This window comes from Oryctolagus cuniculus, chromosome 13 (genome assembly GCF_051225735.1).
Source record: "Oryctolagus cuniculus isolate XC-2025 breed Fujian yellow rabbit chromosome 13, ASM5122573v1, whole genome shotgun sequence".
Taxonomy (NCBI): domain Eukaryota; kingdom Metazoa; phylum Chordata; class Mammalia; order Lagomorpha; family Leporidae; genus Oryctolagus; species Oryctolagus cuniculus.
Window position 1 is genome coordinate 40,681,754 of NC_142879.1, and position 19,848 is coordinate 40,701,601.

The 19,848-nt window shown below is 55.2% G+C and overlaps 1 protein-coding gene across 1 annotated transcript in view; it reads right to left on the minus strand.

Annotated features, from left to right (window-relative positions):
* The window catches only part of STUM (stum, mechanosensory transduction mediator homolog), a 61,022-nt gene that overhangs the window by 7,733 nt on the left and 33,441 nt on the right, over positions 1 to 19,848 (minus strand). The window contains exon 2 of the mRNA XM_008268339.5: positions 2,268 to 2,447. Within this exon, the coding sequence (XP_008266561.2) occupies positions 2,268 to 2,447 (180 nt within the window). The remainder of the gene's footprint in view (positions 1 to 2,267; positions 2,448 to 19,848) is intronic.

The following is a 19,848-nucleotide window of genomic DNA, read 5'->3' on the forward strand; positions in this document are numbered from 1 at the left end:
TGTGTGTGTGTAGGGGCGGGGCTCCAGGGGAGGGGAGGGCCCCAGGCACCAGCTGAGCATCCACCGAAGACTCACCTTGGGAAACTGCAGCGGCACAGAGAGGTGAGGCAGCAGGAGGAAGAGGAGAAAAAGAGAGAGAGTCTGAAAACAGAGGCCGCAGGGACATACACAACGTAAAAGGATGGAGGACCCACAGAGGGACTAAGGGCCAGAACAGGGCTGTGCCAGTGGCTTCTCAGCAACCAGGCCCTCGGACAAGCAGCCTCCATGTGCGCAGGGGCTGCCCACTGGCCCGCAGTCAGCCCACCATGTGGACGGACATGGCTTCCCCTCCCACTGATACTGTCAAGTTCTGTCTCAGGCCTGCGCAGATCCCCCAAGGACAGCGGACCTCCTGCTGCTGCTCCCTTCCTGCCCTTGGTTGCCTGGAGATGAATTCAGGGTGCACTTGGGAAAGGACAGCTGCAGGACGGGCTGGGCGGCAGCAGCCTCCCCTTGCCATGGTGCCCCTGCTGGCCACGTGGTTAGGCCTGTCTGTGGTCAAGAGCCACAACTAGGAAACCTAATGCTGGGGGCAGACCCAGGCCCCAGGAGGGCAAGTAGGTTTTATTGTGCAGACATCTTGGGGTGATTGGCAGTGATTGCCTGCAGCCCTGTGCTGAGCAAATAGGAGACTGCTCCGCAGAAAGTGTCCTGATGGATTAGCAAAGTCTGCCATGTGTGTGGCAGTAGAAAGAGTCCACCAGAGAGCTACCAAGTGTTTGTTTTACTGACCCAGGACCACGCAAGCTGACAAGCTCCTGATTTTAACTTGTACTGTCACCTGTACTTTCTCCGATTCCCTGCAGGGGGGTTTTCCTGGATGGTGTGTTTGCTGAGGACACCTGGATGACGCCAAGGACCGAAGAATCAACCTGTGCTGTTAGAACTGCCGGGTGTCTTCGTTGTTACAGGACGGGTGTCTTCATTGTTACAGAAACAACCCATCCAGCCGTCCCCAGGACAGACAGGTCACCGTGGACACACACTCACCACTGCTCAGAGCACTCAGTGCTGCCAGGCCAGGTATTCCCTTCCGCCCGGCTGCCCCGATTGCCCAGCGTCTGCCTGCTTTGCTCTGACTCTGGAGTACCCTGGCAGTGCAGCCAACTCACTCCCTCCCCTGCCCTCTGTTCCCAGAAGAGCCACTTCCGGCAGCCTGTCTGACCAAACCACTGGCTCTGAGGGCCTCACGCAGCTCTGGTACCTGCATCTTCCCTTGCCCAGTGGCCTGACTGGTCACTGACCCTGGCTCCGGCATTGGTGTGAGCCCTAGATCCCGGATTGTCACAGGGTCCTGATCTCAGGCTGAGTGAGCTGCAGACCCGCTGGAGGGCCCCTGAGTTCTGGCTTCCCTTCCTGCCCTGCTGTCCTTCCCCTGCATGGCTTACCTCTGGCTCTGACAGGTGCAACACCAGGAGGAGAACAGGGTGGGAGGTGGCATGAAGGGCAAAGTGCGCCAGGGAGTGTGGTCCCCAGGTCTGAGCAGCGGGGAAGCATGGGGCGGTGGTGCAGGGAGACCAGCACAGCTGTCTGAGGTTTCGCTAGGCTGTTTCAAATGGGGCAGTCAAGGAGTCCTGGGCGAACTTGATTTTGCAAGTTAAGCCCATACACCAAGCACCTGGGTCTGGATCCAGTTTGCCTGAGGTGACTGGTAAAGGCCCACTCACTACGTGGGGGGACTCATGAGGCTTTAGCGCCACCGAACTCAGAGCTGGGGTGGCGGGAGGAGGAACTGGTGCCGCCGGGCCACGCGCTTCCCCCCGGGCAAATGCACCAAGCAGCCTTTGTCTTCTTCCTGAGAACTGCATGGTGGAGACAGAGAATGGTGGGCCCAGGGGGCTGAGCTCACGAGGCCACAGCTACCGGTACCCAGTCTGTCCTCCTGTTTCCTTGACAAGTGACCGAGGTGTCATCGCTGGAGAGGGGCTCCCTCTCTCTCTTCCTCACGCTTGCTGGCTTGGCTCTCGGCCGAGCAGAGCCCTGCCTGCCACCCGCTCACAGTGACCTGCGGGGAGTGGACCAGGCGTGGGGTTGAGGGTGGTAGTGGGAGCCCCCTGTGCCGAGCAGCCACAGGTGCTAGTGAGGAGGGCACCTGTGAGCTCTGAGGAGCACCTGTCCTTGGTGGTGAGCAAGACCTCAGCCAAGCACCAAGGCCTCCCAAGCCCATCCAAGCCTTGCCCCTCCCCCACCCCATCCCCGATCCCAGGGGGCCTGTGGCCACTCACTGGCGAGGATGACCATGTCCATGCCCCAGAAGATGCTCATGATCCAGCCCACCATGACGATGGCCGTGAGGATCTGGATGAGGGCCGCGGCGATGTTCAGCCAGAAGACGCAGCACACGTGCCTGTCTGGGAGGTCGGTGCGGGCCCCACACAGCACGGTGAAAGCCGAGACGAATGTCCCTGCGAGAGGCCAGAGAGGACGGTCTTGAGAGGGTGCCCGGAGACCAAGGGGCCTGCGTGCCCATTGCTGCCTGGGGCCCAGCTGCCCCTCCCTGAGAACTGCAACAGGAGCGGCCCATGTGTGCCCCCTGTCCTCTGAGTGGCGCTCCCCGCTCAGACCTTGGGCCAGCTCTTGGCCATCTCCAAAGCACAGAGGTCAGCGGGCCAGGTACGGCGTGGGGCTGCCAGGGCCCAGCAGCATCCTGGATCCCCTGGAAGCCATATGAGAAGCAGGCCCCACAGTGAAGAAGCAGCAGGGCAGCTGCCTGCAAGGACAGCTGGCCACATCTGGAACAGGATTCCAGGGACCTAGGGCTTCCGAGGAGGGAGCTGGGGTGGCTGGGATGACACAGAGGCAAATTTAGGAGAGCAAGATTGGGGGCGGAGAACCACCCCAGGGCATACACTGATGGCCTGCAGGCTGGCCTCCTTGACCCCTCCCTGTTTAAAAAAAAAGCCACATTATACACTGTGAAAAATAAAGTTTATTTATATCCCTTTTTTTTTTTTAAATTAGACCCTTTTTTAAAATAAGACTTATTTATTTATTTGAAAGAGTTAGAGAGAGAGAGAGAGAGAGAGAGAGAGAGGTCTTCCATCCGCTGGTTTACTCCCCAGATGGCTGCAACGGCCAGAGCTGCGTCAATCCAAAGCTAGAAGCCAGGAGCTTCTTCTGGGTCTCCCATGCAGGTGCAGGGGCCCAAGGGCTTGGGCCATCTTCTACTGCTTTCCCAGGGCATAGCAGAGAGCTGGATTGGAAGTAGAGCAGCCGGGACTTGAACTGGTGCCCATATGGGATGTCAGCATCGCAGGCAGCAGCTTTACCCGCTACACCACAGCACTGGCCCCGCTTTTTCTATTCTTAAAGTTTCTTTTTTTTTTTTTTTTGAAACTTTTTTTTAAAAAAGAGTTTGTTTATATATTTGAGAGGTAGAGTTACAGACAGTGAGAGGGAGAGAAAGAAAAGTCTTCTATCTGCTGGTTCACTTCCCAACAGCCAGAGCTGCACCGATCTGAAGCCAGGAGCCAGGATCCTCCTCCAGGTCTCCCACGAGCTTGCAGGGGCCCAAGCACTTGTGTTATCCTCCACTGCTTTCCCAGGCCATAGCAGAGAGCCAGTACTGAAGAGGTGCAGCTGGGACTAGAACTGGTGCCCATATGGGATGCTGGCACTGCAGGCAGAGGATTAACCTACTGTACCACAGCGCCAGCCCCCTGAAACTTTGCTTTTGTATGTGTAAAAAAACAATGACAAAGAAACCCCCCATGGGCCTAGGCCTACGCAGAGCCAGGATCCTCAGTGTCACCATGCTCCACTTCCACGCCTGTCCTACTGCACGGCCTGCAGGGGCAGAACTGCATGCAGCAGCTGCCACCCCCCGTGGTGACAACATCTTCCTGTGGGCAGCTCCTGGACGACTTGCCCAAGGCTGTCTTGTCACTCCCCGTCTTCGTGGAGGAACGACACAGGACCCTGTGTTGTTCTTTCGTCTGCTTGGCCCTCCCCGGGTTTGCTGCTGGTTCTTCCCGGGTTGGCTACCGACCCTTCCACCTCCGTGGAAGGGCGGTTCCCCCTGCCACATTCCCCACTTCCGCGGGGGAGCGGCACACCGCCGGCCGGCTCTCTCGGGGGCTGCACAGGTGTTCCCTCAGATGTTCCCCTTAGATGTTCCTGGTGCATGTTGTCTCTCTCCTCCTTTATAGTCCTCCTCCACCAATCTCAACTCGGCTGCCCACACGCCGAGTACGCTGCTCTCCTCCAATCAGGAGCAGGATCAGCTCCTGGAGGTCATCACTCAAGTTGGCAAGAGACAGCTGCGTAGAAGCTGTTTTCTCCTCTCCCAGCGCCATATTGTGGGAGAGCAGATGCATAGAATAAGTCTTAATTCCAGTAACTCAGTCCAGTCCGGGTTGCTCCCCACAGATCCCCCTTTCTTTTTATTTTTTGGCGTTGATACGCACCTGTCTTCGGTGCCCCGCGGCACACACTCTGCTCTGCTTGCTAGAGTTGCCCACAGGTGCTTACAAGTCCTACCAATCAGGCAAACCGAATCCGGGTCCTCTCTTCGCCATGTTGTGAGGAGGTTTTTAGGCGCTGATGCGTGCCTGTGTTCGGTGCCCTGCAGCGCATGCTCTACTCTGCTAGAACTACCTGCAGGTGCTTACAAGCCCTAACAGGCAAACCGAATCCAAGCCTTCTCATTGCCGTATTGTGGGGAGACTTATTGGTGTTGATTCATGCCTATCTTCGGTGACCTGCAGCTCATACTCTGGTCGAGCTGCCTGCTGGTGCTTACCACCTTACTAATCAGGCAGACCGAATCCAAGCCTTCTCATTGCGGTATTGTGGGGAGACTTATTGATGTTAATTCGTGCCTGTCTTCGGTGACCTGTGGCGCATAAACTGCTAGCCGCCCGCAGGTGCTCACCACCTCCCTAATCAGGCAGACCGAATCCAAGCTCTCTCATTGCTGTGTTGTGGGGAGGCCTTTCTCTATTTCTCTATCTCCGGGCATTCCTATTTCTCCTATTTTACTTCTATCTACCAGCATTCCTATTTCTCTCATTTTACTTCTAAACTTCTGTTTCTCTTATCCCTGCGGCTTCCCGGCACCCACCCCGAGGCTGCTTCTTGGCGGCTTCCCGGCTCTGAGCCGCTTCAGCCCGCGCTTCTCCCATCTGCGCGGCTTCCCGGCTTTGCGCGGCTTGGCTTCGCGCGCTCCGCGGTCTCCACGCCCTTCGCATCCCCACCACGGCCTCGCGCCAGCCCCGCGTTCCCTATCTATTCACGCCACGTGCTCTCTCTGCACACGGTGGCTTCCGCGAGTCACACAGCCCCAGCTCACGTTTCCACCACTAGTATTCAATCTAAGTTCCCCAGGCTAACCTGGCGAATTCAACCTAGCTCATGCGTCTGCGCCTTTCGGTCTGGCTTCCTGTCCTTAGCTCCCCGGGCTAATCTGACGGATTCCAACCTGGTGGCCCACGTCTCTGCCTCTGGTTCCAGATTTTCGCCTTTTGCCCCCCGGGCTGACTTAAAGAATTCCAAGCTGGCTTACATTTCTGCCTCGGCCTGCACTCGCGGCTTCATCCTCCCTAACATTTTTCTCTACCTGGTATATTTCCCTAAGTTTTCTTCCAACAATATTCCTCCCTCATTTCTCCTGGCCTCTCCCCACAGTCCGTATCCAAGTCTAAGTTTCTTATAGGTTTCACTTTCACTTTCAACCTGCAGTCCGTATCTGAGTCTAAGTTTCTTCTTGCTTTCACTTTAAATCCTAACTTCTTTCCCACAGTCCATATCCGAGTCTATGCCTAGGCTTTCGATAGCTTCTTTCGGCACCTTTTCTGTCCGGCTTTCCCCTAGGCTCTTTGCTAGTCTCTCTCTCCGGTATTTTCCACTTCTTCCCGTTTCTTCCCTCCTAAGTTTGCTATCCGAGTCACAGCACCATTATGTCGCTCCCCGTCTTCGTGGAGGAACGACACAGGACCCTGCGCTGTTCTTTTGTCTGCTCGGCCCTCCCCGGGTTTGCTGCTGGTTCTTCCCGGGTTGGCTACCGACCCTTCCACCTCCGTGGAAGGGCGGTTCCCCCTGCCACATTCCCCACTTCCGCGGGGGAGCGGCACACCGCCGGCCGGCTCTCTCGGGGGCTGCACAGGTGTTCCCTCAGATGTTCCCCTTAGATGTTCCTGGTGCATGTTGTCTCTCTCCTCCTTTATAGTCCTCCTCCACCAATCCCAACTTGGCTGCCCACACGCCGAGTACGCTGCTCTCCTCCAATCAGGAGCAGGATCAGCTCCTGGAGGTCATCACTCAAGTTGGCAAGAGGCAGCTGCGTAGAAGCTGTTTTCTCCTCTCCCAGCGCCATATTGTGGGAGAGCAGATGCATAGAATAAGTCTTAATTCCAGTAACTCAGTCCAGTCCGGGTTGCTCCCCACACTGTCTTACAGCTTATTTATTTATTTGATGAAGAGAAAGAGTACACTCTAAAATGATGATGAGAAGTACAGGACAGCAAACACATAAACCACGGCACAGTCACGTATCACCAGCAGGTATTCTGTACTGCACACAGCTGCCGGCCATACTTGCATAGAGCACAGTAGGCTTGTTCATACCAGCCACGCCACAGCTGTGAACTACGCATTCACTGCTATGGCTATACACGTCACGACGCCATCAGAGAGCAATGGGCCTTATCCTGTGCTCTGCTAGCCACAGACAGCAGAGGGTCCCATGAGCCCAGGGCTGTGCAAAATGAACCACATTAGTAGAGACTTCAGCTTATGTTAGGAAAAGACAGGTTGGGCTGGTCACCACGGTGTTTATTTTTTTATTTGTTAATTTTTTAATTCATTTGAGAGGTAGAGAGACAGAGGGAGAGCTCCCATTCACTGGCTCACTCCCCAAATGCCTGCGATTGCCAGGGCTCGAACCAGGAGCCAGGAATCCAATCCAGGTCTCCCACATGGGTGGCAAGGATCCAATCAACTGAGCTATCACCACTGTCCCCAGAGTGTGTGTTGGCGGGAAGTTGGAGTCGGGAGCCAGAGCTGGGTATTGAAGTTGGGTACTCCAATACAGCTACAGACATCCCAACCAGCATCTGAACCGTTTGGCCACATGCTCACTCTCTCCACTCTATTTAGGAGACCACATGTGTGGTGTGGGGGGGACCTTGTGCTCACTACTCTTTCACTCACGTTGATGTGCTCATGAATATAGGACATGTACAAAATTAGGGACATGTTATGCACATACTGACTTGCATAATATGTTCACACACACATTAGGAAGCATGGATGGCAAGTCCTTTTGTCATACACGGTAGCACTCACCACAGAGTGGAAAATCAAGTCAATGGGTTTATAAGGATGCTCCAAAAAGTTGCTAGAAAATGGAATTCGAAGATAAGCCTATTTGGTGCAAACAAATTCTGAAATCCATGGAATTTTTTTCTTAACATACATTTCCCATGAATTTCTTAAAGACTACCTGCTTGAGATAAAAACAATGTTTTAATTTCTTCAGCAGTAAACTTAAAAAAAAATGTTAGCACATTTTCATATGTATAGATGCTAATTATTTTAAATGAGTCTTACCTGTTAAATACAGAGTTCTACCCAACCACAAGGTGTCAGTTCTAACATATTCCATGGAGCATCAGCTGCATGCTGGCCAAGGTCCTGGCACTCCAGAGCCCAGGCAGGCGAAGGGGACCTGGCGCCTCCACTGCAAGTTCACACTCGGGCAGGGACACTGGCCACTCATACCAGGAGTAGCGATGAGCTGGGCGTGGCTGTAGCACGACAGACTTCACAGAAGAGCAGGCTGCTGAGGGGCTCCAGGCAGCTGGTGGGCACTCAGGAGGCGAAGGAGGAGAGAGTACCTCTGCAGACAGTGGCCAAGGGCTCCGTAGTGCATGGGACTCACAGCACAGAATGGGGGAGGAGCTGGGCTCAAGGCATGCAGGGCAGTGCTGAAAAGCAAGGCTGGCTCATATGCAGCAAACAAACAAAACCTTTAAAATTAAAAAAAAAAAAAATGAGCTGGAGTCGGCAGAGGTCAGACTTGAAAAACTCCTGAGAGTCTTGCCGGCGGGCGGGGTGGGGGGGGGCTGACCCCTCCTCTTCCGGGTCCTGGGCAGCAGCCGTGAAGAGTTTAAACAGGGAACTAGAAGGTCAAGTTCGAATTTTAGAACACATGCTGTGACTCCAAAGGGAAGATGGTCAGAACAGGCGAGGCCCAAAGCCCAGGGAGCAATGACGGGGCCAGGGAAGCATGGCTGCAGGCACCTGCAGGGACAAAGGAGGTGGCGTCCTTGGATTGCGTGGTCTGCTGGATGCTGGGACAGAGGAGAAGGTGCACGGAACAAATCTGGCTTTCTGGTTTTCCACTCTCCCTGCTGAGGGTGGAGCCATTAAACAGCGTGGGACACGGTGGGGGTGAGGGGCGTACTGGAAACGGGGATTCAGGTTGCAGATATCACCCAGAAAAGAAAGAGGCCACCAGGGGCGGGAGTGGGGGACATGATGAGCAAGAGCAAAGTCAAGGACAGACCCTGGGGGATCTAGATCTCAGGGGTATGCATGGAAAGGAAGACACGGCAGAGATGGAGGTGGAACGAGCAGCAGAGAGGGCGAGAGGGTGTTGCAGAAACAGAAGAAGCGTGGGCAACAGGCCCACATGCGGCAGCCAAGCCCAGTGGTGGGACCAGCTGGAATCACTGGAGACCGGCAGGTGGCTCAGAGCTGCAGCCAGAGGTCTGGAGAGGCTGGGATGTGGGTCCCAAGGCCTTCAGTGAGGGCCAGTCTTTCTGAAACGGGAGAAACTCCCCATGAGAGGGGAGAGGATCTATCCAGAGAGGACATCGGTGGACATTCTTGATCAAATGGGAAGGCCGTGCAGATGCGGATACAAGGCAAGGTTTTCCAAACCAGCATGTCCATCAAATGGAGGGCCACAAAAATGCATCTTCTAGGCTCCTACCTGCTGGCCACCCAAAGGGACGGGTCCAGGAATAAGACGAGCATTCCTCAGCTATACTAGTGGACAACAGATGTGAGAATCCTCCCTGTAGGGAGAGGAATTAGCCTTGCAGATACAGGACCAGAACATCACACAACCTTGTTGGGAACTGGTCTCAATCTGGCCTTTCACTCAGTCCAACAGGTTCCCCGACGTGCCTCGGTGCTGAAGCCAAGAGGTCATCCTCTGCCACAGAGGTGGTGCGCCTGGAGGGGCCGGGGCCTGGCCAACACCAATTGGCACAAGGAAAATCATGGTAATGAACCTACTGTCAGCCCCCAGGGCCAGTGAGTTATAAGACAGACACACCTGTTACACCCTGCCATGACCTGGGAAAGACAGGCAGCTGGGCAGACTGAGGAAGCTCCCCGACCAAATGGAGAGGATGGCAAGGGCTCAAGCCCAGCCAGTCCTCACAGCCAAAGCCTCTCGGGCCAGGCTGGGTCAGTGGTTTCCCCAAGGAACTCAGGGCTCAGGTCCCAGACAAGGCCACAGGGAAGGGAAAGGGTGCAGGAAGTCCCCAAATGGCGTCTCTGGGCTTGAGTTCTGGGGAGGGCTCCCGGAGCTGGGCTCCTGCTCCATCGGGCACAAGAGGAGAAGTGGCAGAAGGGGCTGTGGCAGCCTCCCCACAGAATAGGGAATGGAGGCCTGGGGCGGCCCAGGGCGCAGCTGCCCGCAGGACTCCCCTAGGAGCGCTGGATGGTGCTGAGTTGGGCGAGGAGATCTCAAGGCCTCTTGGAACCCCAGGGGGGAGAAGGGCAGAGCTTGCTCCTGAAGCAGTGTCTCCGAAAGTCAAGTCTGATCCCAGATGTCAGCTGCAGCTGGCTGTGCAGGTGTCAGTGGCTGTGACTTAGGCCCTGACACCACCCTCCAGCGCTCGTGTAGGGAGGGCAGGGAGGGCACTGCTCAGAATGAGAGCTTTGGGGACCGGAAGGAGATGTAGAGAAGCCCTGGGCTGGACTTCACAGCCCGACTGGAAGGAAAAGCCATATCCTCAGAAACAGGTTCCACTGCCAGCATGAAGTGAATGGGAGGTCACACTCCGGGTCCAGCTCAATCCTATGAAGCTTTGAGTCTCAAAACTGGCCAGGGGGTATGAGGAACCACGGGACTGTGCTAGAAGTCCAGCTCCTTGGGCCACGCCACCTGCAGGCCCGGTTGGCATCTGCTCAGCACTGGGAAGAGGAAAGCGACCTGGCTGCAAGTTCACAAATGCTCTGGACAGAAGTCCCAGGAACGCAATCCAGTGTGGCCTTGGAAGTAAACAGGCGCCCCACAGCCATGGCCTGTGCCAGCCAGAGGAGGCTGCAGAAGACGCAACCGGGGTCCTGGGGCGGAGCAGGCACGTGCTCGGCAGACTTCCCCGCTGACTCCTTGGAGCTCCATTTTCTCCAGAAACGGGGCAGAAGGCTTTGGATCTCGTGGCACCGTGGGAAGGCACTGTCATCATTTCCGCTCCAGCGCTCCAGGACGGAGCGCGGGGAGAAGACAGAGCGAGACAGAGGGGAAGATGCCAGGAAGGAGGCCGTGCCTACCCTAGAACTGGGCCGAGATGTCCACCTCCACCCAGAGATGGAACACAGCCCCCACACCTGGCCAGCAGCTTGCAAGGACACAGAGAACGCGCAGGATGCCACACGGCGGTTCTAGTACCCTCGTCACCCTAAACACGCTCAAAGTTCCCCAGAAGGAATCGGTCAGCGCCTCGGACCCTGATCCCTGAGCCAGCGGCAGCGAGGGCCTGCAAACGGTGTTCAGCACACGCAGCAGCTCATCAGCATGTGGCCGGCACCCCAGCATCTGGGGGCAGGACGTGGGGGTCCGCACCTGCCACCAGCAGCTCACAGCTGCCCTTGATCTAGCTCTGATGCACCGGAGACGGGCAGTGAATTTGTTATGACTGAGAGCTTTCCAGGCATGTGGCTTCCTGTCCTCCAGCAGAGGTGTCCGGCACTCCAAACTTCACATTTGGCCCTCACTGCTACCCTACACCCAGGGTCCTCTACGCTCACCAGTCACAAGGTGCCAGCTCAGGACACAAGCTCACGCCTCAGGAAGTCGCCTGGCGAGCTGAGGACTGAGGAGCCACAAGGGCTGTGGTGGGCTCCCAGGGGCCACCTCTGTAGGTAGCCACAGAGCAGAGGGGCAGGAGGGGCCGCAGTTGGTTTCCAACCCACCCACAGGTAGCGCTGTAAAGGAAGGGGGTGGGGAGCCTCCGCAGCTGCCACAAATACCACTGAGGACAGAGAGAATGAGACCAGCCCCCTCCCCCACCCCCGTCCTGCAACGCCTGCACCTGACATCAGGTTGATTACCCACTGCAGGCTAAGTCAGGCTGGAGCTGATAATTAATTTTAATGGCTCTGGGCCTTGCATCAGCCTCCCGCGCTTGTTACCAAACCTCTCTGCCTTCAGCCTCCCCCTCGGAGATCCATGCCCAGCTCCGAGCCTGGAGGGAGAGGGGGAAGGGGCTGGGGGGCCTCAGAATGGAACTGGATACCTTAGGGCTCTCCCCAGGTGTTCGACCACATGCAAAGGCTCTCAGCCTTGTCACGACAGATTCTGGGCTCGGCTGTGAGGGTGAGCTGAGGCGACCAGGATGGGAGCAGGGTGCAGAGGTGGGGCAGAAGGGAGGGGGCGGCTGTGTAATGACCGGGGTCGTCTCCTTCCCGCAGGTCCGCGTTGGGAGCAGTTGGGCAGACGGAGAGACTGGAAGGGCTTCGGCACTGGCATTTGTTGGAGATGATGGCAGGGCTTCCACCTGATAAGGTGACACCCGCAGGACGGTGGGCAGGTGCTTGTGGGGGCAGAGCAGGAATGAGAGCAGGACCCCGAGGCCACTGATGCCCAATAAGGGCACACATTTTATGGAGCACGGGGAGCTAGCTCGTTGTACATAGGACACTTATGGGCACTGGTTTTTCCATCACCTCGAACATTTCTCATTTCTTTGTGCTGGGAACATTAAAAGTCCTCTCTTCCAGCTATTTTGAAATGTACAGTAAATTGCCAGCTGCAGTCACTCTGCTTGATAGAGAGCACTAGAACATATTCCTCCTACCTAGCTGTATTTTGGTACCTGTTATCCACCCTCCCTCTCCTCCGTCTTTCCCACCCTCCCCAGCCTCTCGAGACCACTATTCTCCCCTCCACTTCTATGAGATCAACTTGTCTAGCTTCCATATGAGTGAGAACACGCAGTATCTGTCTCTCTGTGCCTGGTTCATTTCCCTTAACACAATGTCCTCAGGTTTGTCCTCGCTGCTGCAGATGACACAGTCATTCTTTTTTATGGCTGACTAAGAGTGCCCGTATGCATACCATTTCCTTTATCCAGGCATCCGTTAGGACACCTAGGTTGGTTCCACTCTCGGCTATTGAGAATGGTGCGGCAGGAGACATGGAAGCGCAGGTGCCACTTCAATGCATTGCTTTCCTTTCCTGTGGCTATCCACCCAGGAGTGGGATTGCTGGCTCATGTGGTAGTTCTGCTTCCCGTTCTTCTAGGAGTCTTCCAAGATGGCTGTACTAATTCACGTACCACCCAAAGTGATGAGAGTTTCCTTCACCTTGCCCCCTCCCCCTCACCAGCATTTGTTACATTTTGATCTTTTGGTAACAGCCACTTAGTGTCTGTAATCCATAGGTACTAAGCTAAGACACCCAGGTTCATGGCTGAGCCTGGTTCCATTGTCCTGGTCACAAATAACCTTCATGAAATGCCTACCACGTGCTCAGCATTGAGTTCATTAAAATCTAGTCCTCTCTTCTTATTGACCCAAGCCATGCGAGCCAGACTGCACCGGGCCTCTAGCACCTGTGTGCGTGAGCCCAGGTGTGCCAGACGCCAGTGGGAGCTCACAGTCAGATGTGGGTGACCACTGGGAGTGTGGGGAGAGCTGTCTCCAGGTGGCCCAAGCTGTGGCCACAAGGTATGTGGGAGGACAGTGTGCTCTGCGTTCTTCTTGCAGCATCAGGAAAATGATCACAGGTATTAGCAGAACATTTCCAATCCTGACCTAGGCCTGGAAGCCTGCGTTCCTGGGGGCAATGTCACCTTGCTGTGGACTGAAGGCATCCTTCCCCCCAAATCATGTTGGCACCTTGGTCTTCAATGCGATGGCATTGGGAGGTGGGGCTTATGGTAATTAGATTTGGATGAGGTCAAGAGTTTGGCTGGAGCCTGGATGATATGACTGATGTCCTTATAAGGGGAAGAAGAGACCCACGTGCTCTTGCATATGTGCTTGGGTTCCCCCGGGCCCCCACCAGATGAAGAAACCAGGCAGAGGGCCCTCGGCAGTACCTGACCATGCTGGTACCCTGGACTCAGCCTTCCCAGCCTCCAGAACTGGGAGAGAGAGATGTGTGCTGTGGAAGCCACCCAGTCTATAGTGTTCTGTCACAGTAGCCCAGTGGCCCTGTGCTCTTCAGCTTTGTGTGACTGCCAAGAAACACCTGGGCCAGCTAAGTTTCTACAGAGGAAAAGTTTATTTAGCTTGCAGTTTTGGAGGGTCGAGGGTACGGCACCTGCTTCATCTCATTTCTGGCAAAAACCATGTGGCAAGTGGCAGATGGCAATGCAATGGTGGGAGCACATGTTGCAACAAGCGGTGCTGTCTGAAGCCAGGAGCAGAGATCGCGATTGAGGCCTTATCAGGTTTTATAACCACCCCTGGTGAGAGCTATCTTCTAGGAGTGTGGCCCAGTGACCGCAGGCCACCAGCCTCCACCTAACCACAGCTTCCACCACCTCCCAACAGCAGCAACCTTTACTGACGTGGACCTCTGGGGGACACCCCCACCATAGCAGGGCCCCTTCCAGAAAATCATCGCCAAGTCATTTCATCCATTCATTTTTCCACGTATTCAGCTAGCATTTATGAAGCACCTGCTGAGTGCCAAGAACTGGGCCAAATCCGTGTACCTCAGTAACAACCAAAAGACAGGCTCCAAGGTGTCGAGGACCCGGGGGCAGCACGAGAGAGAAACAGTCTGCAGAGTAAAGGCCATGTGGCTGGTTCTGCGAGAAAGGGCCAAGCAGGGAGGCAGGGTGACCCTGGACACAGACGAGGGCTCTGGTGCCAGAAGACCACGATCCAGACCTCACAGAGAAGCTTTCCCATCTGTGGAACTCAGGCGATGGCAGTCGCCTGCCTCCAAGGGCAACAGGAGGACTAAGCGAATCCCTGTGAAGTACTCGGAACACAGCGCGAGCCCTGAGCGAATGATCTGGGTGCGTGAGGAGGACCCCATGCAGACAAGAAAGGTGAGGCATCAGCATCAACCTCCTCAAGGGGCAGCACTGGGGCAGAATCTGGGCAAATAAGGTGCATTAACAGTGAACGTGAAAACGGAACTAATGAGCTCAAGGAATCCCGCCCTCATAATGGCCTATGGCCCCCCGCGCTGCTCTTCATGCCATCTTTACAAAAAACTTCTTGTGACTGCTAAGTTCACGTGTCAGCTCAGGGTGCTGAGGCTTGGTACCCGGCCAGGGCCACAGTGTTCTGCAGCTAGTAACAAATGCAGTTGTGATGACTGTGGTGAGATGGGGGAGCGTTCGAAGTGCAGTTGCAGAAGCAGTGTGTGAACTCTGGGGTGGGGAGGGACCATTTAAAAATATCTACTTATGTGGACAAGGACTGCAGTGTATCAAGCGAAAATGAAACTTGCTTTGCCATGGCAGCATTCTAGGTAGCTCTCTCTCTCCTCTCTCTCCCTCTCTCTTTCTCTCTTTTTCAGAAATAAATTCTCTTGGGTCAAAGAATAATTCTAGATAATTCTAGGCCCCGGTTGAGATGTAACTGTGCAAGGATGTCTACCACCCAGGCCTGTACTGGTGGCAGAGAAGGCAGTGCCAGCGGTGATTCAGTGGACAGATGGCAAGCAGACACTTGGCACAAGAAACAAATGATGCCAGGCCTGGGACAAAGTCCTTGGATCTTCCGGAACACCTCTGGAATGTGGCATCGCTCCCAGTTAACCAAGCACAGCAGCACTCTTAGCCAAATGGCAGGCTCGGGCTCCCCTGCTGGAGGTGGGAAGAGATGCCAGGTAAGGACTCCAGTCCCAGGGGACCTTGAGGAGCCACTGTGGATTCATTTAGGTGGCTGAGTGACAGCAACAGCGGAAAGGGAGGTGGCTCGGCTGGCCAAGCTGGGTCCCAGCCTCCCCGAGGACCAGAGAAGAAGGGGAGGGTGTAGGAGCTTTGTGAGGGTCTATGTTCAGGTGCTTGCTCCCTGTCTGGCTGGTGACTCTCCACAGGCCTGGCTGACTCATCTGCTCCTTCCTGGAGCTGGGCCCTGCAGGGTGGCCCTCCTAGTGCCAGCGACAACTTCCTGCCAGGGCTTGGGGGATCAAGCTCAGGATGGCTTTCTCCCCAGGGAGCTGATGTCACCACTCATGCACTACACCTGCAGGGAGGGCATGTCCCTTGTGGTCTTTATTTTAGAAATAACCAACTCAAACACACTTAAATAATAAAGGATTTGTTGGTTCATAAAACTGGAAAGGCCCAGAAAGGCAGTGTGGGGTTGGTGGTAAGCAGCGCAGGCTCTGAGCAGAGTATGATTGCTGAGTTTATCAGTCCCTGGCTCTGTGAACGTGGGCAAGTTACTCTGCTTCTGGAAGCCAAACTTCTTTTATTTTTATTTTTTTATTATTTTTTGACAGGCAGAGTGGACAGTGAGAGAGAGACAGAGAGAAAGGTCTTCCTTTGCCGTTGGTTCACCTTCCAATGGCCGCCACGGCCGGCATGCTGCGGCCAGCGCACCACACTGATCCAAAGCCAGGAGCCAGGTGCTTATCCTGGTCTCCCATGGGGTGCAGGGCCCAAGCACTTGGGCCATCCTCCACTGCCTTCCCGGGCCACAGCAGAGAGCTGGCCTGGAAGAGGGGCAACCGGGACAGAATCCGGTGCCCAGACCGGGACTAGAACCCGGTGTGCCGGCGCTGCAACGCGGAGGATTAGCCTATTGAGCCGCGGCGCCAGCTCTGGAAGCCAAACTTCTTATCAACACTTTTTAGGCCAATCTCCCCCTCTGTCAGATACGCGGTACAGTATCATTTATATTACCAGGCTTAATAGAGGGTGTGCATTTAAAGTTCCTGGAACATACTAAGTGTTCAATAACTGCTGTTTTTATTAATAAGAATTCAGGGTTGGTTTGATTCCTTGGCTCAGTGATTCAGCATGGACCCAAAGCCTCACATCTTTCTATTCTGCCTTCCGTGGTGTAAGCTTTATCTCAAAGGTCAACTTCCCTCATGGTGACAAAATGACTGTAGCAGTTTCAAGTTTTACATGCATGTGTCCAGAGGAGACAAAAATGTCCTACCCCATCATTTCAGTAGGAGTGCTGAGATTTATCCAGATCAGACTGCTTAAATTGAGGGCCTATCCTTGAATCAGTGATTTGGCAAAGGAAAAGCAATGTGCTGATTGCCTTAAGCAACTGAACCCACCCTTGAAGCTGGAAGTCAGGTCAGCCTCCTGTACAAGTCCCAGGCTGCATGCAGGTGGCATGGATCTTTTGGAAAAATCTAGATCTTCTTGGGAAGTTAAAAGGTGGCAAAAGGCTGTTGGGCAAGTGCTCGCCAATGTTCCCTAGCAGGGGTGAGATGTGTTAGAAAGTCAAGCAAAGAAATGGCAAATTGGACCCTCTTTTTCCAAATGGGGGTGTGGTAACTGTAAAACACTGGCACCCTTCCAGCAAAAGATGGGTCCACATCCCCTCCTGTGGAAGCTGCTCTCTGGGCAGCAGACTCCAACAGAAGCAACCATGTGCTCACTTCCTGGGCAGGCCTTCACCCACCTTTCACTTCCTGCATCTTTAGCTACAAATGCTCACACCTAGCCACTGTGCTCCAAGGAAGCCCTGCAAGTAGTCCTGATAGAGAGGCCTGTGTAGGCGGTCCAGCCAGCAGCTCAGGTGCAGTCCCAGCCAAGGGCCAGTGTCAGCCACCAGGCATGGGAGTGAAGACGCTGCTCCGGATGTCTCCGGCCCCCAACCATTAAGCCACCTTGGACTTGGATTCTTGCTGGCTGAGGCTCTAGACATCATACAGCAGGGACAAGGTGTCCCAAATGTGTCCTGCTGGGCAAATTCCTGACACACAAAAGTGAGGAGTGTCACCAAACGGTTGTCAGATGCCTAAATGTTGGGATGGTTTGCTGTGCAGCAGCAGATGGTGGGAACAGTGTCACTGGGTACTATGTCCATGGTGGGAGAGGAAGGGTAGCAGGGGTGGGTAGGGTGTCAGGCTCTCACCGTGGTCACTGGACATCCTACTAGTCTCCTAGAAGGTCTGTTCTGCGTGGCTCTTGGGCGCAGGGGTCCTCACCCATCCCCCAGCCCAGAGCCCCGCCTGGACCAACCCAGGAGAGACCCAGAGATTCTCTTAGGAGAACACTGGAGCAATGTGGTAGGAAGTGCTCAGCATTGTCAAAAGATACTCACACAAGCAGAGGCGGCAGGCTGGGAAAGAGGCCCCTCTGGCCAGTGGCTGGGGAGCTCCGACTCTGAGCCACCTAAGCACAAACCCTGACTCCTGCCTGCCCTCCAAGCCCCCTTCCATCAAGGGTCAAGAGGCTGAGCCAAAAGGCAGAAGGAAGGATTGCACCAGACAGAGGGCTCTGGGGAAGGAGAAAAAGGCCGGAGCCAGTGAGAACTGGCCCCCTGAGGGCCTTTCCAGATGGACAGGGATGGATGAATAAGCCACGGAGGAGGCACATCAGAGATCTGCCATCATTGTCCCTGGGGCTGGATGTGCAAGCTTGCTTGTCTCAGAGAGGCACCTTCCCAGCCCCCAAGGGTCAGAGGCATCAGAGCAACAGTACCAGTCACTGCCGACTATCACATGCTGAGCGCTCACGAGAGACGGGCATCCTACTACATTACTCCCCCGTGTCCCACAACCATCCCTTATCTTCATCTTCACCCAACAGGCAAGAAGGAGCCTGGCATGAACGCTGCCTTGGCCATTCAGTAGACTTCTGCGCTCTCTGTGTCCCTGTCCTTTGTGCTGTGTCTCTGCTGTCCTCCCATTAGGAGGTCGAGTCTGTCTCCTTGCCCTTTGAGTCCAGGCTGGCCCTGTGGCTTTCGTCAGCCAGGACGAAGCAAGTGGCGTGGTTCCAGTTCCACCAGGGCCCTGCATGCTTGTGCTGGCTCTGGTAGAGCTCTGCGCAGCCACCACATGAACAAGGCCAGGCTGGCCTGATGGAGAAGGGGACCCTTTGGAGACAGCTGCAGGCATCCAGCCCAGCCCGACCCAAGAATTGCCCTCTGGGCCCAGCCACAGGATCAGGAACAAAAGAAACAGGAGCCACTTAGTTCTGAGAAGGTTGTCATCAAGCTGGAGTTCATGGACACGCCCTGTTTTCATACCCCTGGCAGCCACCAGGAAAGACGTGTAGGAGGCCTGGGACTGTGGTCCCTCAGCTCATCAGAGAATCAGAGGGGCGGAGGATGCGGGCTCCAGCAGGGGCCTGCCCTGCTGCAGAATGACCCTTTCCAGAAAGCGAAACAAAAGCGGCCTGGCTTCTGCACAGCCCTCCGGAAGAGACCAAGGTGGGGACCCTTCAGGATCCATGTACTGATCTCTCTCTCTCTCTCTCTCTCTCTCTCTCTCTCTCTCTCTCTCTCTATTTATTTTGAAGTCAGAGCTACAGGGGCTGGCACTCTGGTACAGTGGGTTAACGCCCTGGCCTGAAGCGCCAGCATCCCATATGGGTGCTGGTTTGAGACCCAACCGCTCCACTTCCCATCCAACTCTCTGCTATGGCCTGGGAAAGCAGTAGAAGATGGCCCAAGTCCTTGGGCCCCTATACCCATGTGGGAGACCAGGAGGAAGCTCCTGGCTTCAGATTGACACAGCTCCAGCCATTGCAGCCAACTGGGGAGTGAACCATCAGATGGAAGACCTCTCTCTCTCTTTCTCTCTCTCTGCCTCTCCTCTCTCTGTGTAACTCTGACTTTCAAATAAATGAATAAATCTTAAAAAAAAAAAAAGAACTACAGAGGGAGTGAGGGAAAGACAGATCTTCCATCTTCTGGCTCACTCCCCAAATGACCACAATGGCCAGAGCTGGGCTGATGTGAAGCCAGGAGCTTCTTCCAGTTCTCCCATGGAGGTTCAGGGGCCCAAGCCCTTGGGCCATCTTCTATTGCTCTCCCAAGCCATAGCAGAGAGCTGGATCAAGAGTGGAGCAGCCAGGTCTCCAAGCACTGCCTATATGGGATGCCGGCACTGCAGGCGGCAGCTTTACCCACTACCTCACAATGCTGAGCCCACGTACTGATCTCTTAAAGGGGCCAAAGGCCAAATGGATTTGAAAAACCTACTTTTTGACAAGAAACCGACCTCCAGAAAGGACGGAGAACTGAATCCAGCAGCCCTGTTGGAGTTCTGGCAGGCTCGAGGGGCTTAGTGTTGACCTGCACAGCAGTGCCAGCGCTACCTCTGTCTTGGTGGGGCTGGGAAGACTTCTGGTGCCAACATGGCTGCCACTGAGGGTGACTTAGCCGAAGGGGACACAGCAGAGAGGACGCAGAGACCAGAGCCAGGAGCAGGGCAGGGGGCAGGCAGGAGCTGGGGTGGGGGTGCTACAGTTAGACACGGGAAAGAGGCAGATGCTGGTTGAATCCCAAAAAGCCCCCACAGCTGTGGCGGGGACTTCCATGTACTCCACAGGGGGCCAGCCGCAGGAAGTCCTGGTAAGGGCTCTGTGAGAGATGGCAGTCTCCCAGGGACACTGGGCCAGGCCCAGCTCAGATGAAACCCACCCTGAACATGATGAGCCCTCAGCACTGGCTCCTTGCAGGTGTACC